Genomic DNA, 14,360 nt, shown 5'->3' with positions numbered 1-14,360 from the left:
CACTATGATTGATGATTAAGGTAATTTGGCCTGTGTGTTACCTCATAAATATATATATATATACCCCTGTGAAACAGGAAGTCGTGGTTGAACAATTTAATGTTCCTTGTCAACCATGTGCACTAAAACATGTAAAATATGAATGGGAATATATTTCAGATATATTTTACTCGTAAGAATTTCTTGGGGTGCCAATAATTGTGGCCAACGTGTTTCAGAGAAAAATATGTATTTAATAATGAGATATTTCCCCTTAGTAATTAAAAATAAAAACATATTTGAAGAGCAGAGGAGGCGAGAACCGGCAAGACAATATAAATAATTGTTTTAATATAAAATTGAACAAGAAGACACAAACACACGACGGTCAGCTGCCTGTAAACGATCTCTCACTCTCTCTGGCCTTTATCCCTCTGGGAGGCTTAATTAGCCTGATAAGTGACCGGGTGTGTATAATCATGACCCGGCCCGCCCTCCACCCTGTCACAATATTATAAAGTTAAAGTATTTATAATTGTTAAAATTGCTCAAATGTTGGTCTGGACATTTTTGATTTTCTGAAAGTTGGACGGGACATGTCTCCATCATCCCTACCTAAATCTACACCTATGGAGTCAAGTATTGAATAATTTCTCAACATGGCAAAAGAACACATTTTTGATTACAAGCACTTCTGTGAATACAGAGCATGCCTTTGTTATGGTGTGAATTTGAGGTGTGCCAACAGTTGTTCCATTGCCTGCTCTATCTCAAAAGAAAGGGACATTGCAGTTCAAGCATTGCCAGCATTTGATCAGTCAGGGCTGTGGACACATGCTGATGCTCATGATTAATTTAAAGCAGGAAGCTGCAAGTGTACACCAGTTCTGCTAAGTCACCATGGCTGCAGTAAGAGGTGGGGTGGGTGGGGGGGTGGGGGACCTGCTTGTAGAAAAGATACACTGGAAGAGATGCTTCACACCAGCCGCATACAGCAGAGCTGCAGGAAACAGTGCTGTTCTCCATGGCTCATGTTATGCATCTCATCTTGCTGCTTCTCTACTGTGATGGGATTAATACAGGTATGTGCCTGGGTGGTTGCTTTGTTTAAAATGCACAAGTATTGTGCAGTGCAACATTTGCACACAGCACATTTATTTGTTATCGTCCAGCTTTGACATCATGACCTTGTTGCCAGTGGAATTTCTTGACTGTTCTCAGTGTTTCTGAGGAATGTGAAAGTAACTGTAATATTCAATTACTATGTACATTTTGAAAGAACAGACAATGCTCATTGACCTTTTTTAGTCAGCAGTTGAACATGAAGGTCAACTAATGATGAAACGCACTTCTTTTTGAAAGGCTTCATTAAATACAAATAAAGATTTACATATGTTCAAATATATTTTTGTGATCGGTTGTTTGTTCAGTATAACAGTAGTGTAAACAGTTCAGCTTAATAAAAAAAAATGCCTAAATTAAAAAGAAAACAATAACAATGTATCTAGTTTTTAAATGAATCTTGATGGAAGAAAACAAGACAAATAATGTCACTCAGCATGCATAAGTAATTGCAATTTACCTGAAAATTATAATGTTATATATTTTGATTGTATAATTATAGTCCTGTTAAAGAAGGCTTCATTTTAAACATGAATGCAATTTTCTGATTTACTCTTATCTGCCATGGTTGCCTGGTTTCTCTGCTAAACTATGTTCATGTGAATGGCAAGTTAGCAGAATGTTAATAGTTGCTAACAGTAATTTTATGCATGACATACATTTTATAAAAATGGCGATAACACTTTATTTTACAGTGTCATGTACTGACTTTAGTAATAACAGTAAATTATGCATAATTACATGTAACTAACCCTAATCCAAACCCTAACCCTAGCCACAAACCCATAGTAAGTACATGTCGTTATATTACACATTACTTACCTGTGTAATTACACTGTAACAAGGACACTCAAATAAAGTGTAACCAAAATAGCTTCTTTTTTTCAGTGACAAACCCCTCCCCAGAGTTTAAACCTGTGACTACAGTACAGCGAGCTGTGTCAAAAGGTACGCCTACGTATTACCCTGCCATATCTTATTAGTATGCATTTGACATCAGCAGCATGATAAACGAGTGAAAATGTGGTCACCAACTTAAATATAAGTTGATAAAGTAATCCGAATTGCTGTATTACCAGAGATACAAATACAATATAGCCAAATAACAACAATGAAAAGGTTTGTTTTTCTGATCAGGCAACAATCTCTTGGCATACAGGTCAAAGTCATGCTATTATTGAAGAGGTCGCTATCCTGAAACCCCAATATATAGAACTTTTATGTAACCTAACTGATACACCAAATAACGTCCTCTTCATTACTGGCTATTGGACAAAAGATGGACAAGAAATTGAAAACTCAGAAGAAACTGTAAATAGAAACTATGAGCAGTATGTCCTGAAAAAGAAGTAAGTATGTGAAGTGTATCTTTTATATACATTAAATGTATGTGTAATTTACATCAAATATAGAAAAACAGTGGGGTGCAAACGATCTATAGTGACAATTCTATTTTGCAATCTTTTAATGCACCACAGATGTTTTCATTACAATGTATATTATCAGCATAACCATTTGAGCAAATGGTTGAATTTTGGTCACAAATAAACACTTTATTTGAAGCACCCAAGATGCTCTTTGAAACGCCTAGAAATCATGCTGGATTACATGATCATCAGGTTTTGCACAAACTTGTGAATTTCATGTCAGTTTGAGTGCACGCTGTCATAAAAGCAAAGGAGGGACACACCAAATAAAGCAATTAATGTACATTTCTCATCTTTTTATACATATTGTTATGTTGATAATATACAGTTATTTGTAATACATTTTTTGTATTAAATTATAAAAAGTACAAACTAGAAGCGTTTTCATGTTCTATTAGATTTTGCACCATGCTGTATGTACTGAACATTAAAATAACACAAAAAATGTTGTACTGTACTGTAAACCAACCAATCATCATTACAAAAATGACTTAGCAGCGCTTTACATTGTTGAACTTTCTTCATAGTTTCAGTATACAAGCCAGAGACCTTGGAAATTATTCATGCATCTTCAGAGAATATGAGGCCAAAGTAACATTTATTTTAGATGGTATGTTCAAATAAAATATACTGTATACATGCTTGTCAAATATTCGGTCATTCTTATGCACAGTTGTGTTGTTTTTAAAGGGGTTAGAAGTGATAAAATGTACACATGTGATTGAAAGGTAACCCTAATATTTTTGCTTTTCCCTGCAAGTTCCTGCAATGAAAGACAAACGAGACAAGCCGGTAGTGAGCTATATTGGAGATTCGGTTGTACTTGTGTGTATACTCAATCCCTCACCAAAATCATGGAACTGGTACAAAACAAATTACACTGGAAAGGTGAATCAGGAATGAGGATCATGTCTTGTCGAACTGATCGTGGTTGCCACATTGGAACGTGATGACATTGCCTATGCAAACACTTTAGCACCACAATATATTTAATATAAAAAAGGAATTATTCATCTCATTAAACACTTTGTTTCTTCACAGGAGCTAATCAATGATACTGCCAGCCCTCTGAACTACAATATCATTACTAATATGACTGAAACCAAACTGACTGTACTGAATCTGACTGAGGAAGATTCTGGGAAGTACATATGCAGTGCTGAGTTTGATATCAAACCCAGTGAGTCTTATGTGGAGCTGAAGGTCTTATCTTACATGGAGCCCCTCAAACCCTTCCTGGCCATAGTGGCTGAGGTCATCATCCTGGTTACACTGATTTTGCTTTGCGAAAGGTGTAACAAGCGGCAACATAACAACTCTGCGTCGACAGGTATAGTACACAACAAGATATTATATCAGGAGTAAATCTCACATTGAGCTGTTACAAATGAAAATGGTCATGATTTATCCATTTGCAGAGAATGAAGCCTACTCTGAACAAACCAGTAAACTGTAAGTATGCTTTCAGATGCATATGATTTAGCACATGATTTTATACTAAATGTCAAAAGTTTGGACATTCATCCTTTATTTTATTTATAGTCACTCATTCTTTACGGTTACTGTTTTGTACTTTTTAGAATAGGAGTTCCTGTAGTTACAGGCCAGAGTTCAGTTTCCAGCCCAACTCATCAAAATAATAATAATAATAAAAAAATACTTTGTGAAGAACTTTCATACATAGGCACAATTTGTGCCTTGAAGTGGTATTACATACATTCAGTGTGTCCAAATTTTTGACTGGTACTGTATATTTGGTCAAATCTGAAATAGTTACACATCTCAAGTTCAATCCAAATTTACCAAACACCATTCAAGTACTTGGAAAAGATTAGAAAGCCTCAATGATGTTGCACGTTCCTGTTCTACTTCTAGCACTCGTGATGAGAGTAATGGAGTGGAAAGCACCACAGCAAGACAGAGAAAACTGAAGGACATTTAATTCAAATAATATTTAAAAAAAGGTGTGACTGTGTCTATTTTAACCTTTTCTACTCTGCTTTCAAATCTTGTGGTTTTATTTGTAAAAGCAATAAGTTGTTTTGGAAAACCTAAATACGTCAAAGCAATATCTATTTACATGTAAATAAGAGCATACAATGAAAGTATTACGCATGTTTTCATAATCATCAATGTTGTGTTGTTGTTAATGTTCAGATTGACTTACAAAATGCATATGAAGCAGACATTTCCCCAGTCAGCAGTGGAAAGAACAGAATGGTGTTGCTAATATGGAAAGTTTTTGGGCATAACTTTAACAATAAAGGTCAACTAATTATGAAACGACTCCTTGTCTGAAGGCCTCATTAAATATTAATGAATAATTTATTGTGATCTGTTGGTTGTTCTGTAAAACATAAGTAATCCTTTCAGTTTTATTGAAATGTAATTCTATTGTTACAACCAAACCTAAACATCAAAACTACAATATCTAGTTTCAAAAAGCGGTGTACAATTTCTTTTAATTTTTAAATGTTTACCCCAATTCCACTTTCAATTGAAGAGAAAATGAGCACATTTGAACATCTGCAGAACACAAACAAAGATTATTTCTTTCACATCTGAAAGTGAAAGTTAAAGTGGAGATTTAGAGTACAAAATGTATTTAAATGTTGATCTTTTTCTCACCCACATCGATTATATTGCTTCTTGATTATATGGATTTAACCACTGTTGTATGTATGGATTACTTCCATGTTTCCTTTGTGATTTTTGGAGCTGCAAAGGTCTGATCACCATTCACTTGCATTGTACGGACCTACAGAGCTGAGATATTCTTCTTAAAATCTTTGTGTTCTGCTGAAGAAAGTCATACATATCTAGGATGGCACGAGAGTAAGTAAATGATGAGAGAATTTTCATTTTTGGGTGAACTATTCCTTTAATCTGTTCAAGTAGTCTAATAAAGGCTCAATAGCATGAGTTTGGTGCAGGACAAACTGTAATTAGCTTTTTAGTGGAGATTTGATTAGTTTGTCTAAATAATGGCATAGGGCCCAAAGCAGAAAGGGGCTTGGAGCATTTGGGGAACCTGTACTTTGCAGTTCTGTTTGATGCTGCTAACTTGGAAGTCAACCATACACATCTGCATATATTATGTTTATTGACACTCAGAACGAACATAAAAAACATACTCAAACAAGCTCAGCACACATTTCTATACTTTGTATACTATATACATATACTATACTTTTGGCTTGTTTAATAAAAACTGAAAAAGCAGCTTAAGAACGGCATCATTCCAGCCCACCACATCTCCGTCTGTGACTCTCTCATATAACCTCATGCTTTCTGAGCCCCAGCACAAGTTCTTCCTGGCATTTTTGCTGTTGGCCCTTGGGGTTAAAGCCAGAGTATTGAGCTGATAGCAGAAAAATGAGAAGTGACGTCCATCTGTGACGACAGCCTGAGAGACAAACGGCCTGCTCACATCCTCTTCACTCCAAAATCCTTTACAAAACAAAGTGTTTATGGTTATAGAATAGAGAGAAGCATGAATTTGAGCATATCGGTAAACTGACTAAATCATCAAATGTATTGTACATCTTAACTTGAGCCAGGACAACTCCTGCTTTTCTTCACACATCGTTTCAAAGCAGCTTTATAGAAAATTATGCCTTACGGTCTTTCACTCTGAGATGACGTGCATACAGACTGGCAATTCCATTGGCTCTCAGTGACACCTCGATTTGATCAGAGAGGACTTTCTTGCTCATTTTGTCCCTGCGGAACCTATCAGGGACCATGTGAAACTGTGTGTGGCCATAACAGCATGGATCTTCCAGTTTGGCACCTGTGGGGTGACAAAGAAATAACATTACGCACCTTTAATGTAACTTTTTGGACATATTTAAAACTGATGGTTTTATCTTGGATACTTTACTTTGTAATAGATAAAAACAACATTTGCAGTATCACTAGAAACAAACCTATGAAGATGTTGTTGTCATACTGTCTCCTGAACAGAGGTAGAAGGTCAGGTGCAGAATGGATTACAGGAACTTCAGCAGAGATGTCTGCCTTCAGAGGAACGAACTGCAGGAAATGAGATCATGTTTACTATTAATCAAGGGTTAAAAGGAAAATGGAAGCAGCCATTACTTCTTCATGCGACTCATGTACTGACATTTCCTTGACTGTCTTTGTATATGTGTGTGTCTGAAGATATGTGGCAACTTGTTTCACAAACTGTAATGTACAAAGCGTTCTTCTGTCTGTGTGTGTAAGCAGGCGCATCTCACGTAGGCCAGATAACAAATGGGGAGCTTAGCGTGGGTGGGATGCTGAAACTACAAAGAAAAACTCTTTATAAAACAGAGAACAGAACAGAGCTCATTTGCTCATTTCCTGTGGAGACCTTGGATCTCTGCATGCCTTGAGTCTACTTGCAAGTGTGTAATAAATAACCAGAAAGATACTATGTCTGCACATTTGTGACTTTGGACGCCTTTTGCTCTAAAATGACACAGTAAATATGCTTCTTATTGAGGGTTCAGACCGTGTTGGATGTCCCTTACCAAAAAAAGCACATACATTTTTTTCTACTTTAAGTTGCGTTACAAGCCGTTCACACATTGGCAAAAAAAGGTGAATATTACATGGAAATATTTTTACATATTGCACCTTTAATTTATAATATTATCTAATGTTAATGCAGTCAGCTGCTTTTATAAAGTATACACCTGCCCTATTCAAGTCTTCAAAACCATACACCTTTCACATAGGCTAAATAAAATATATTAATGAACACCAACAACTCACAAACAGTAAATAAATTATTTTCTTTTGTTATTATTGTAAGGTTCGCTTTCCTATCCAGAGAACAGGAGTCAGAAAGAGCGTCTCACAAATTACCTTAATTATCGCAATAGTCGCACACAGATTTTAATCGCAGCTGGCATGACAGTGAAATCCTGAACCGCGTCTGGCTTGACCGGAGTAGGAATGGGCGATAGTTTCTTTTCGATCCAATACAAAGTACTTTTAGGCCAATATTGCCAATATAGATACCAATACCGATAACTCTACTGAATTTAATTTTTACGACTTATTTGGCTAAAATGAGTAAATGTGTTATTACATATATATATATTTTTAATTTATGGGACTAATCTAAATTATTAGGCTGCTTTGTTTACCCTTTAAAAATTAGTAAGTATAAGCCACATATAAAACATCAAAATTAACCATAGATAATATTATATGGTTACAATTACTAAAACCAAGTAAACATATGGATACTACAGTAATGCTGTAGCAAAACCATGGTTTATTGTATCAAAACCTTGGTTACTGCCAAAAAGAAAGAGAAAAACATGGTTACTACAGTCGTGGCTACTAAAGTCATGGTTAATACAATATTACTACAGTAAATCCATGGTAAATTTTAACAAGAGTATCATTAATTAATGAGGATTACAGATCATTATCAATGTTTTAATAACTCTGAATTTAAATACACCTGTAAAAGTTGTCAAATTGCCTCTGACCCAATTTCACAGGGGAATGCCAGAGCATGCAAAAAAAAGCGAGACAGTAATTCACTAACCACTCATGTATTTCACTCCCTCACACTGATACACACACCACAAGCTGACCTAATTGATTTACAGGGCAGAGCTACATCTGAAGAGAAGGCCGCTTGGAAACGGGCCCAGTGTGTGCATACGGAGGGTGTCTGGTTTGGGTCAAATGATAAACCATGCTTACCATAATATTTATTTCCACACTAAGTGAAATTGACACATGGAGTAGACCACGTGTCAAAAGGAGGGATGTTAGCAGAAATAAATAGGTAATGGTTCACAAAATGGTTTTCTAATTATGCCCAAAAATGTTGCCAAAATTGCATAATTTGCGCCAAATATAATGTTGAGAGGGGACAGCAAATGCCCATCAGCACACACCCCGCAACCAGGGAAACCATTTGAACTTTTAGCTAACCCTAAGAAAATTGAAAAAATATTGCCTGGTAGTTGTGGACATGTTTTCCAAATGGGTGGAGGCATTCCCCAAAATGAAAGCAGATGCGGGGGTGGTGGCAAAAATATTAACAAGAGAAATAATACCAAGATGGGGCATTCCGGCTAAGATAAGTAGCTATAATGGAACCGACCTGTGAATCAGGCCCTAGAGGCAACAGGTGAATATTTGGGGATTGATATGACAACACACTGTGTGTACCACCACAAAAGCATGAGTGCTGTTGAGCGGGAAAATGGTACACTAAAAACAAACTTACTAAATGCTGTGTTGAAACGGGGCTGAATTGGGTACAGGCTCTGCCGCTGGTTTTAATGCACATGCAAGCAAGACTGAGGAAACGAAACGGCCTCAGCCCTTGTGAGATACTGTTCGGTAGACCACTCAATACGGGGATCAGCCCCGGCACAGACAGTTGCCCAATGTGATGATGAAATGTTTGCATTATTGTGCAAACCTCTCTGCTGTGCTTTGTGATAATCATAGACAGGTGGAGGAGGCATTACCACAAAAGGCTGAAGGGAAGCTCCACGATTTGAAGCCAGGAGACTGGGTGGTTGTGTGGTTGTCAAGGATCACAGGAGGAAGAATTGGAAATCTCTGAGGTGGCAGGGGCCGTTTCAAGTATTACTGACCACGGCAACTGCGGTGAAGGTCGCTGAGAGGGCCACTTGGATACATGCGAGCCACTGAAAAAGGATCCCAGAGCTGGCAGACAGCCCATCAAAAGGTGTGCATCAACCTCTGGTTAGCGACCAAAGGGGGTCCCTTCACCTTGGTGTCAGCAGGCGAAGATGACACCAATCAGGCATCCGAAGAGAGGCCGATGGCCAGCTGCATGCATACTGATGGTGTTGACCCTCAATTTGATTGCACAGATATGTACTTACAATGGAAGTGAATGGGGACAATGAAAGTTAATGTAGCCAATTTTTGGTGGGTTTAAACAGAAATGTGAAGCTTATGATTTTATAAAATCATGTTTGCACACATATCATTTGTCTTGTGGCTTTACTTTTAAAAATATTTTAACATTAAAACATTGGCCCCCATTCACTTCCATTGTAAGTGCATCAGTGTAAACCAGATTTTTGCTTTTTTTAAGAAAAGGAGGGACGAGTGATCAATATTATGCCACAAATGCTGTCGATTGAGTTTACATTGAGTTTATTAAACCCTGAACATTCCTTTAATGCCACTTCATTTCATCTTACAAAGTTCTGTAACTGCAAAATAAACACAATCTCCTAAACCTTGTTTAATTTTAAAACATTGTCTTTAGTAATGGTTAAAATCTGCATAAGGGTCAATGATATGATGCTCATTTTTTGTCTAATATGAGAAACATGTTTTCAATTTTGCGAGTTTTAAAATTGTATTATATTTTATATATGATATTTAATATATAATACAGTACATTATATGTTATATATGTCATATATAATATATGCACTTAAACTAAATTTAAAAATTCATGAATTCTTTGCATTTGAGACCAAAATATCAAACCAATTTTTATTTATTGTAAAGCAAGATAATGTAAGCCCGTTTATCGGTCCAATGGTGGTCTCCAATAACAAGGGTGAAGGTCTCTGCACGTTACTGTCTTTCCTTGTACGCAACACAACAAGATTAAATGAAATACATTTTCTCATCAAAGGTAATCTGAGATCGGTCACATTCACGTTCACACAATCAAAGATACTTCAGTATAGCCCGCATGGAATTGCATACGCTTGAATTTAACTTCAGTAGAGGCCACTATTACAGATATAAGTTGACCAACATAACTTCTCTTATAATAGCTTTGGATTGGCCATGTCATGGTTTCAATTGTACACTTATCTGGAGAAAAATCTAATTAAAACAGAGGTAAGACAGACCCGAATTTAGATTGGTCAAGCAGCGTTTGCTGTTCTAAACGGAAATTCCCTTTTTGTCTTTGCAAACCAAGTACACTTGAATTGATGCCAAATATTAGTCGTCACTAATCTGACGCAGACTTGCGGTAACATACGAATCCTTTAATCTACTTGGGAAAACAATTTCAGAGTCAGTCAGAATAAAATCAAATGTTTACAATTTATTGACCAGGTAAATAGAACAATAATTAAAAATCCAATTCATAGAGTGAAATCATCAATCAATCAAATATAACAACAACAATTCAGAAATCGAGGAATTTATAGAAATATTTACCTGGCAACAAAACTACACAGCTATTGTGTTGAAGTCTACCTACAGACTCTTTGCCCATTTTCCTTATAAACCCAGATAATTCAATATGCTTACCAAATGGTGGTGTCTGTCATTATAATTAGATTTTGGTCCCTATCTATCTATCATATGAGACCAGTTTACCAGGCGCACTGAGACACTTTAAATGATACCAAACATGTATAGTTACATTTTGTACACACTTAACATTGCATAGGTTTTTAGTGAGCTTTAAGTGAGGGGGAGAAGGGGGAGCTGATGAGACTGTAGAAGTGAGGTGTGAGCTGCACTGTGTGCTGCTTCGCTTTTTCGGATGTTGCTGTTACATATGCAAGAGAGAGTTCCAATGTTAATTCTCATGAGAGCCTTTTGTTTTCTCGAGGGTTAGTCCAGACTTGCTGGCACCCACCTTACAATAACATAAGCACACTTTTCAAGCAGAACGTTTACAAAAAGAAGCTTATTACATTTTACTATATAAAACATTATTTAAACACTTGATAATGGCTTCATTGAAGATTACAAGTTCAAGTATTTTAGCTATTAGCAATCCTTTCACATTAGCAATCCCCCCACAGAACTTAGCAACGTCTGGGCAGAGTATCAACATGTTTCTGTAAAAGGTGTGGTGAAAGATCCCTTCAGGTTTCAGCCTCCAAAGCTTTTGGTTCATCCACACTAGAACATGATGATATGTCAGATCATCATCCACACTCGAACATGATGATCTGACATATTCTTCTCCACTGCATCCCATAGGCGCTCTATAGGGTTCAGGTCTGGGCTCTGGGAGGGCCATTCTAGAACCTTAATTTTCTTCTTGTCTAATCTTGTATTCTTTCAAAAAAGCAGCTGGTATTCTTTGGTTTGTTATCCTGTTGAAAGAGCCACATGTGTCTGAAATAAATTCTTCACTGATTTCTGCAAGTTTGCATCCAGAATTTCTCTGTACACTTCAGAGTTCATGTTTCCATCAATGAACACAAGCTGATTGACACCACTGTAAGAGAAACAGCCCCAGACTCTTGACATTTCAACCTCTGTGCTTTCCAGTACCCTTAGTGCAGTGTGGCTAGAATTCTTCCCCCTGCCTTTCTCCACACAAATACACATTTTGCCATCAGATCCATGCAGGTTCAATTTGCAATCATCTGATTAGACAGTTCTCCAAAACCTGCAGTCTTTCTGTGCATGTTGTTTTGCCCGTTTTATCCTGGCTTTCTTATTCTTTAAGGTAATGAATGGTTTTTGCACAATACCCATGTACCCATAATCCCAGTGAACTAAATTGAATCTGGTAATTCTCGTTGATGTGTGAGGCAATCTGCAGCTGTTTCTCTTGATTTTACTCACAATTATCCAGTCCATTCTGCTGGTTGTCTTTCTGGGACTGACTGTGACTGTTCTCATTCACAGGTCCTTCATCTTTGAACTTCTTTGTAATATATCCAATTGTGGAGGATGGAAGATTTTGTTTTTTGGTTTATGTGGCAAGAGCACCTATGAAGAAAATGTCAGATCATCATGTTCTAGTGTGGATGAACTGAAAGCTTTGGTGACTGAGACCTGAAGGAAACGTTCACCACAGCTTTTAAAGAAACTGGTTGAATCATTAATGAAGCCATTATCAAGTGTTTAAATAATGTTTTGTTTTAATTCAAACCATATATTGGTTGTTTTATATTGTAAAATGTAACAAGCTTATTTAGTGAAATGTTCTGCTTGAAAAGTGTGCTTATGTTATCTTGCTTTACAATAAATGTAAACTGGTTTGATGTTATGTTCTCAAATGCAAAGGAATTCATGAATTTTTAAGTTCAACTGAAGTGTCCAAATACTTTTTGGGGCTACTGTGTGTGTATAATATGTATACAGTATATATATATATATATATATATATGTTTTTTATTACATAATAAATACATAAAATATTATATCATAATATTGACATAATACAAATATTATATATTAATATGATAAAACAAAATCTTTCATTTAAAATTATTTTTTTAAAAGGCAGATCAAATGTATATTTCAAAATATTATTAATATTCAAAAACTTTTGTCCACCAACTCAAAGTCAGGTGGCGTAACCAGCATACAGGTTGCCATTCTGCTGTCATTTGACAAGAAAAGCATAAAACACATATTGTTCAGGTCAAATGGCGTAACATTAGGAAATCTTCTTGCTATTTGTCACTTAAATTCATAATATTTGTAAAAAAAATAAATAAATGACCTAAAAAATATATATCTGAAAACTTTTTTGAAATGACAGATTAACTTGTTTACACTCACCAAGTTAATTCAAGATGCAAGGAATGTGTTTTAATACATTTTACTAGATGACAACACCGCTTGATATAATAAATAAAAATAAAAGTGTAAAAATTCTACAAGCTTGATATGATATATATTTTAAAACAGACTTTTAAAAAGATACAAAATATTTATAATCTCAGGCCACATTATTTATCAAGAACCCATAAAGCCTGGTATAGTGTTGAGGAACTCTACCTCTTGAAGTTGTTGTGGGATTCTTATCAGGCTGTGCGGTTTATCATCAATCTGGAATCTCATTGGCCTGTCCCGTCCACTCCGGTGTCCTCTTGGAATCGTCCTTTCTCCCCTCAACCAGTAAAATTTCACTTGGGGGTCAAAATCTACAAAAAATAAATAAAATACTTTAGCCTCCTTGATAGCGCACCAACCTCCCATGCCGGAGATGCCTATTCGAGTCCCGCACAGAGCGGGTAGAACAGGAGCACCACACATGGCACACAGTACTGATTGAGAAACATGTTCATTGCAGTTAAGTTGAAATGTGAAGCTCTACTTACCTAAACTAGACATATATTTTATATTCACATATATTGTTATTACATTTAAGGCATGTATTCTGTGATTAATTAGATGTTATTATAATTTACAGTGATAAATGGTGGAAAGAAATGGGGTGCAGTCAGTGCACCACCTACACATCCATGTTCTTGGAGGATGGAAAATAAGATGGCCACCAGGATAAATTAACCCACTGTCAGTTCAAAATAAATGCTCTGCATTTTTGGAGCAGAGCATTGGAAAACAAAATGGAAATAAGTCAAAGATCATCAAATAATAACAGCGAGAGGCCGGAAAAAAAACACAATATTTTTTCTACATTTAAGTGATATTTCACCCAAAAATCTAAATTCTCTCATCATTTACTCACCCTCATGCCATCCCAGATGTGTATGACTTTCTTTCTTCTGCAGAACACAAATGATGATTTTTAGTAGAATATTTCAGCTCTGTAGGCCCACACAATGAAAGTGAATGGGAGCCAAAATTTGACGCTCCAAAAAGCACATGAAGGAATCATAAAAGTAATCCACACGACTCCATACTTTTTTTAACATTCTTTTTTTTTTTGTTCTTCTCCCTGCCCAGTAGGGGGCGATATGCATGAAGAATGTAAATCACCAAAAACACAAAAAGAAGAATTTAAAAGTGATCTGTAACTCACCCACATCTATCATATGCTTCTGAAGACATTGATTAAACCACTGGAGTCTTGTGGATAACTTAAATGCTGACTTGAGTGATTTTTGGAGCTTTAAGATTTTGGCACCCATTCACTTTCATTGTATGGAC

At 36.1% G+C, this 14,360-nt stretch overlaps 2 protein-coding genes across 2 annotated transcripts; one reads left to right on the top strand and one right to left on the bottom strand.

Annotated features, from left to right (window-relative positions):
* Positions 1–922: 922 nt before the first annotated feature.
* emb (embigin) lies at positions 923–4,808 on the top strand. The gene is made up of 8 exons (XM_052125768.1): positions 923–1,061; positions 1,990–2,049; positions 2,261–2,450; positions 3,056–3,138; positions 3,289–3,416; positions 3,570–3,858; positions 3,947–3,980; positions 4,404–4,808. The coding sequence occupies exons 1-8, from the start codon at positions 1,004–1,006 to the stop codon at positions 4,468–4,470; spliced, it is 909 nt and encodes a 302-aa protein (XP_051981728.1). The 5' UTR covers positions 923–1,003; the 3' UTR covers positions 4,471–4,808.
* Positions 4,809–5,712: 904 nt separating this feature from the next.
* LOC127641332 (39S ribosomal protein S30, mitochondrial-like) lies at positions 5,713–13,502 on the bottom strand. Its single transcript, XM_052124295.1, has 5 exons — positions 13,439–13,502; positions 13,245–13,390; positions 6,458–6,563; positions 6,172–6,321; positions 5,713–6,044 (listed from the first exon to the last, which is right to left on the bottom strand). Exons 1-5 carry the CDS (start codon positions 13,500–13,502, stop codon positions 5,713–5,715), a joined length of 798 nt encoding a protein of 265 aa, XP_051980255.1.
* Positions 13,503–14,360: the final 858 nt, after the last annotated feature.

This window comes from Xyrauchen texanus, chromosome 4 (genome assembly GCF_025860055.1).
Source record: "Xyrauchen texanus isolate HMW12.3.18 chromosome 4, RBS_HiC_50CHRs, whole genome shotgun sequence".
Lineage (NCBI taxonomy): Eukaryota > Metazoa > Chordata > Actinopteri > Cypriniformes > Catostomidae > Xyrauchen > Xyrauchen texanus.
Note: the sequence above shows the minus strand (reverse complement) of the source record. Positions and strands in the feature narration are given on the sequence as shown.

Coding starts and splice junctions, on each gene's coding strand:
- emb (XM_052125768.1), top strand. CDS start 1,004: ATGGCTCATGTTATGCATCTCATCTTGCTGCTTCTCTACTGTGATGGG. Junction 1,062..1,989: donor CTGTGATGGGATTAATACAG/GTATGTGCCTGG, acceptor TCTTTTTTTCAG/TGACAAACCCCTCCCCAGAG. Junction 3,417..3,569: donor AAACAAATTACACTGGAAAG/GTGAATCAGGAA, acceptor GTTTCTTCACAG/GAGCTAATCAATGATACTGC.
- LOC127641332 (XM_052124295.1), bottom strand. CDS start 13,502: ATGTGTGGTGCTCCTGTTCTACCCGCTCTGTGCGGGACTCGAATAGGC. Junction 6,564..13,244: donor TCCCACAACAACTTCAAGAG/GTAGAGTTCCTC, acceptor CATTTCCTGCAG/TTCGTTCCTCTGAAGGCAGA. Junction 6,045..6,171: donor AATTGCCAGTCTGTATGCAC/GTCATCTCAGAG, acceptor TGATTTAGTCAG/TTTACCGATATGCTCAAATT.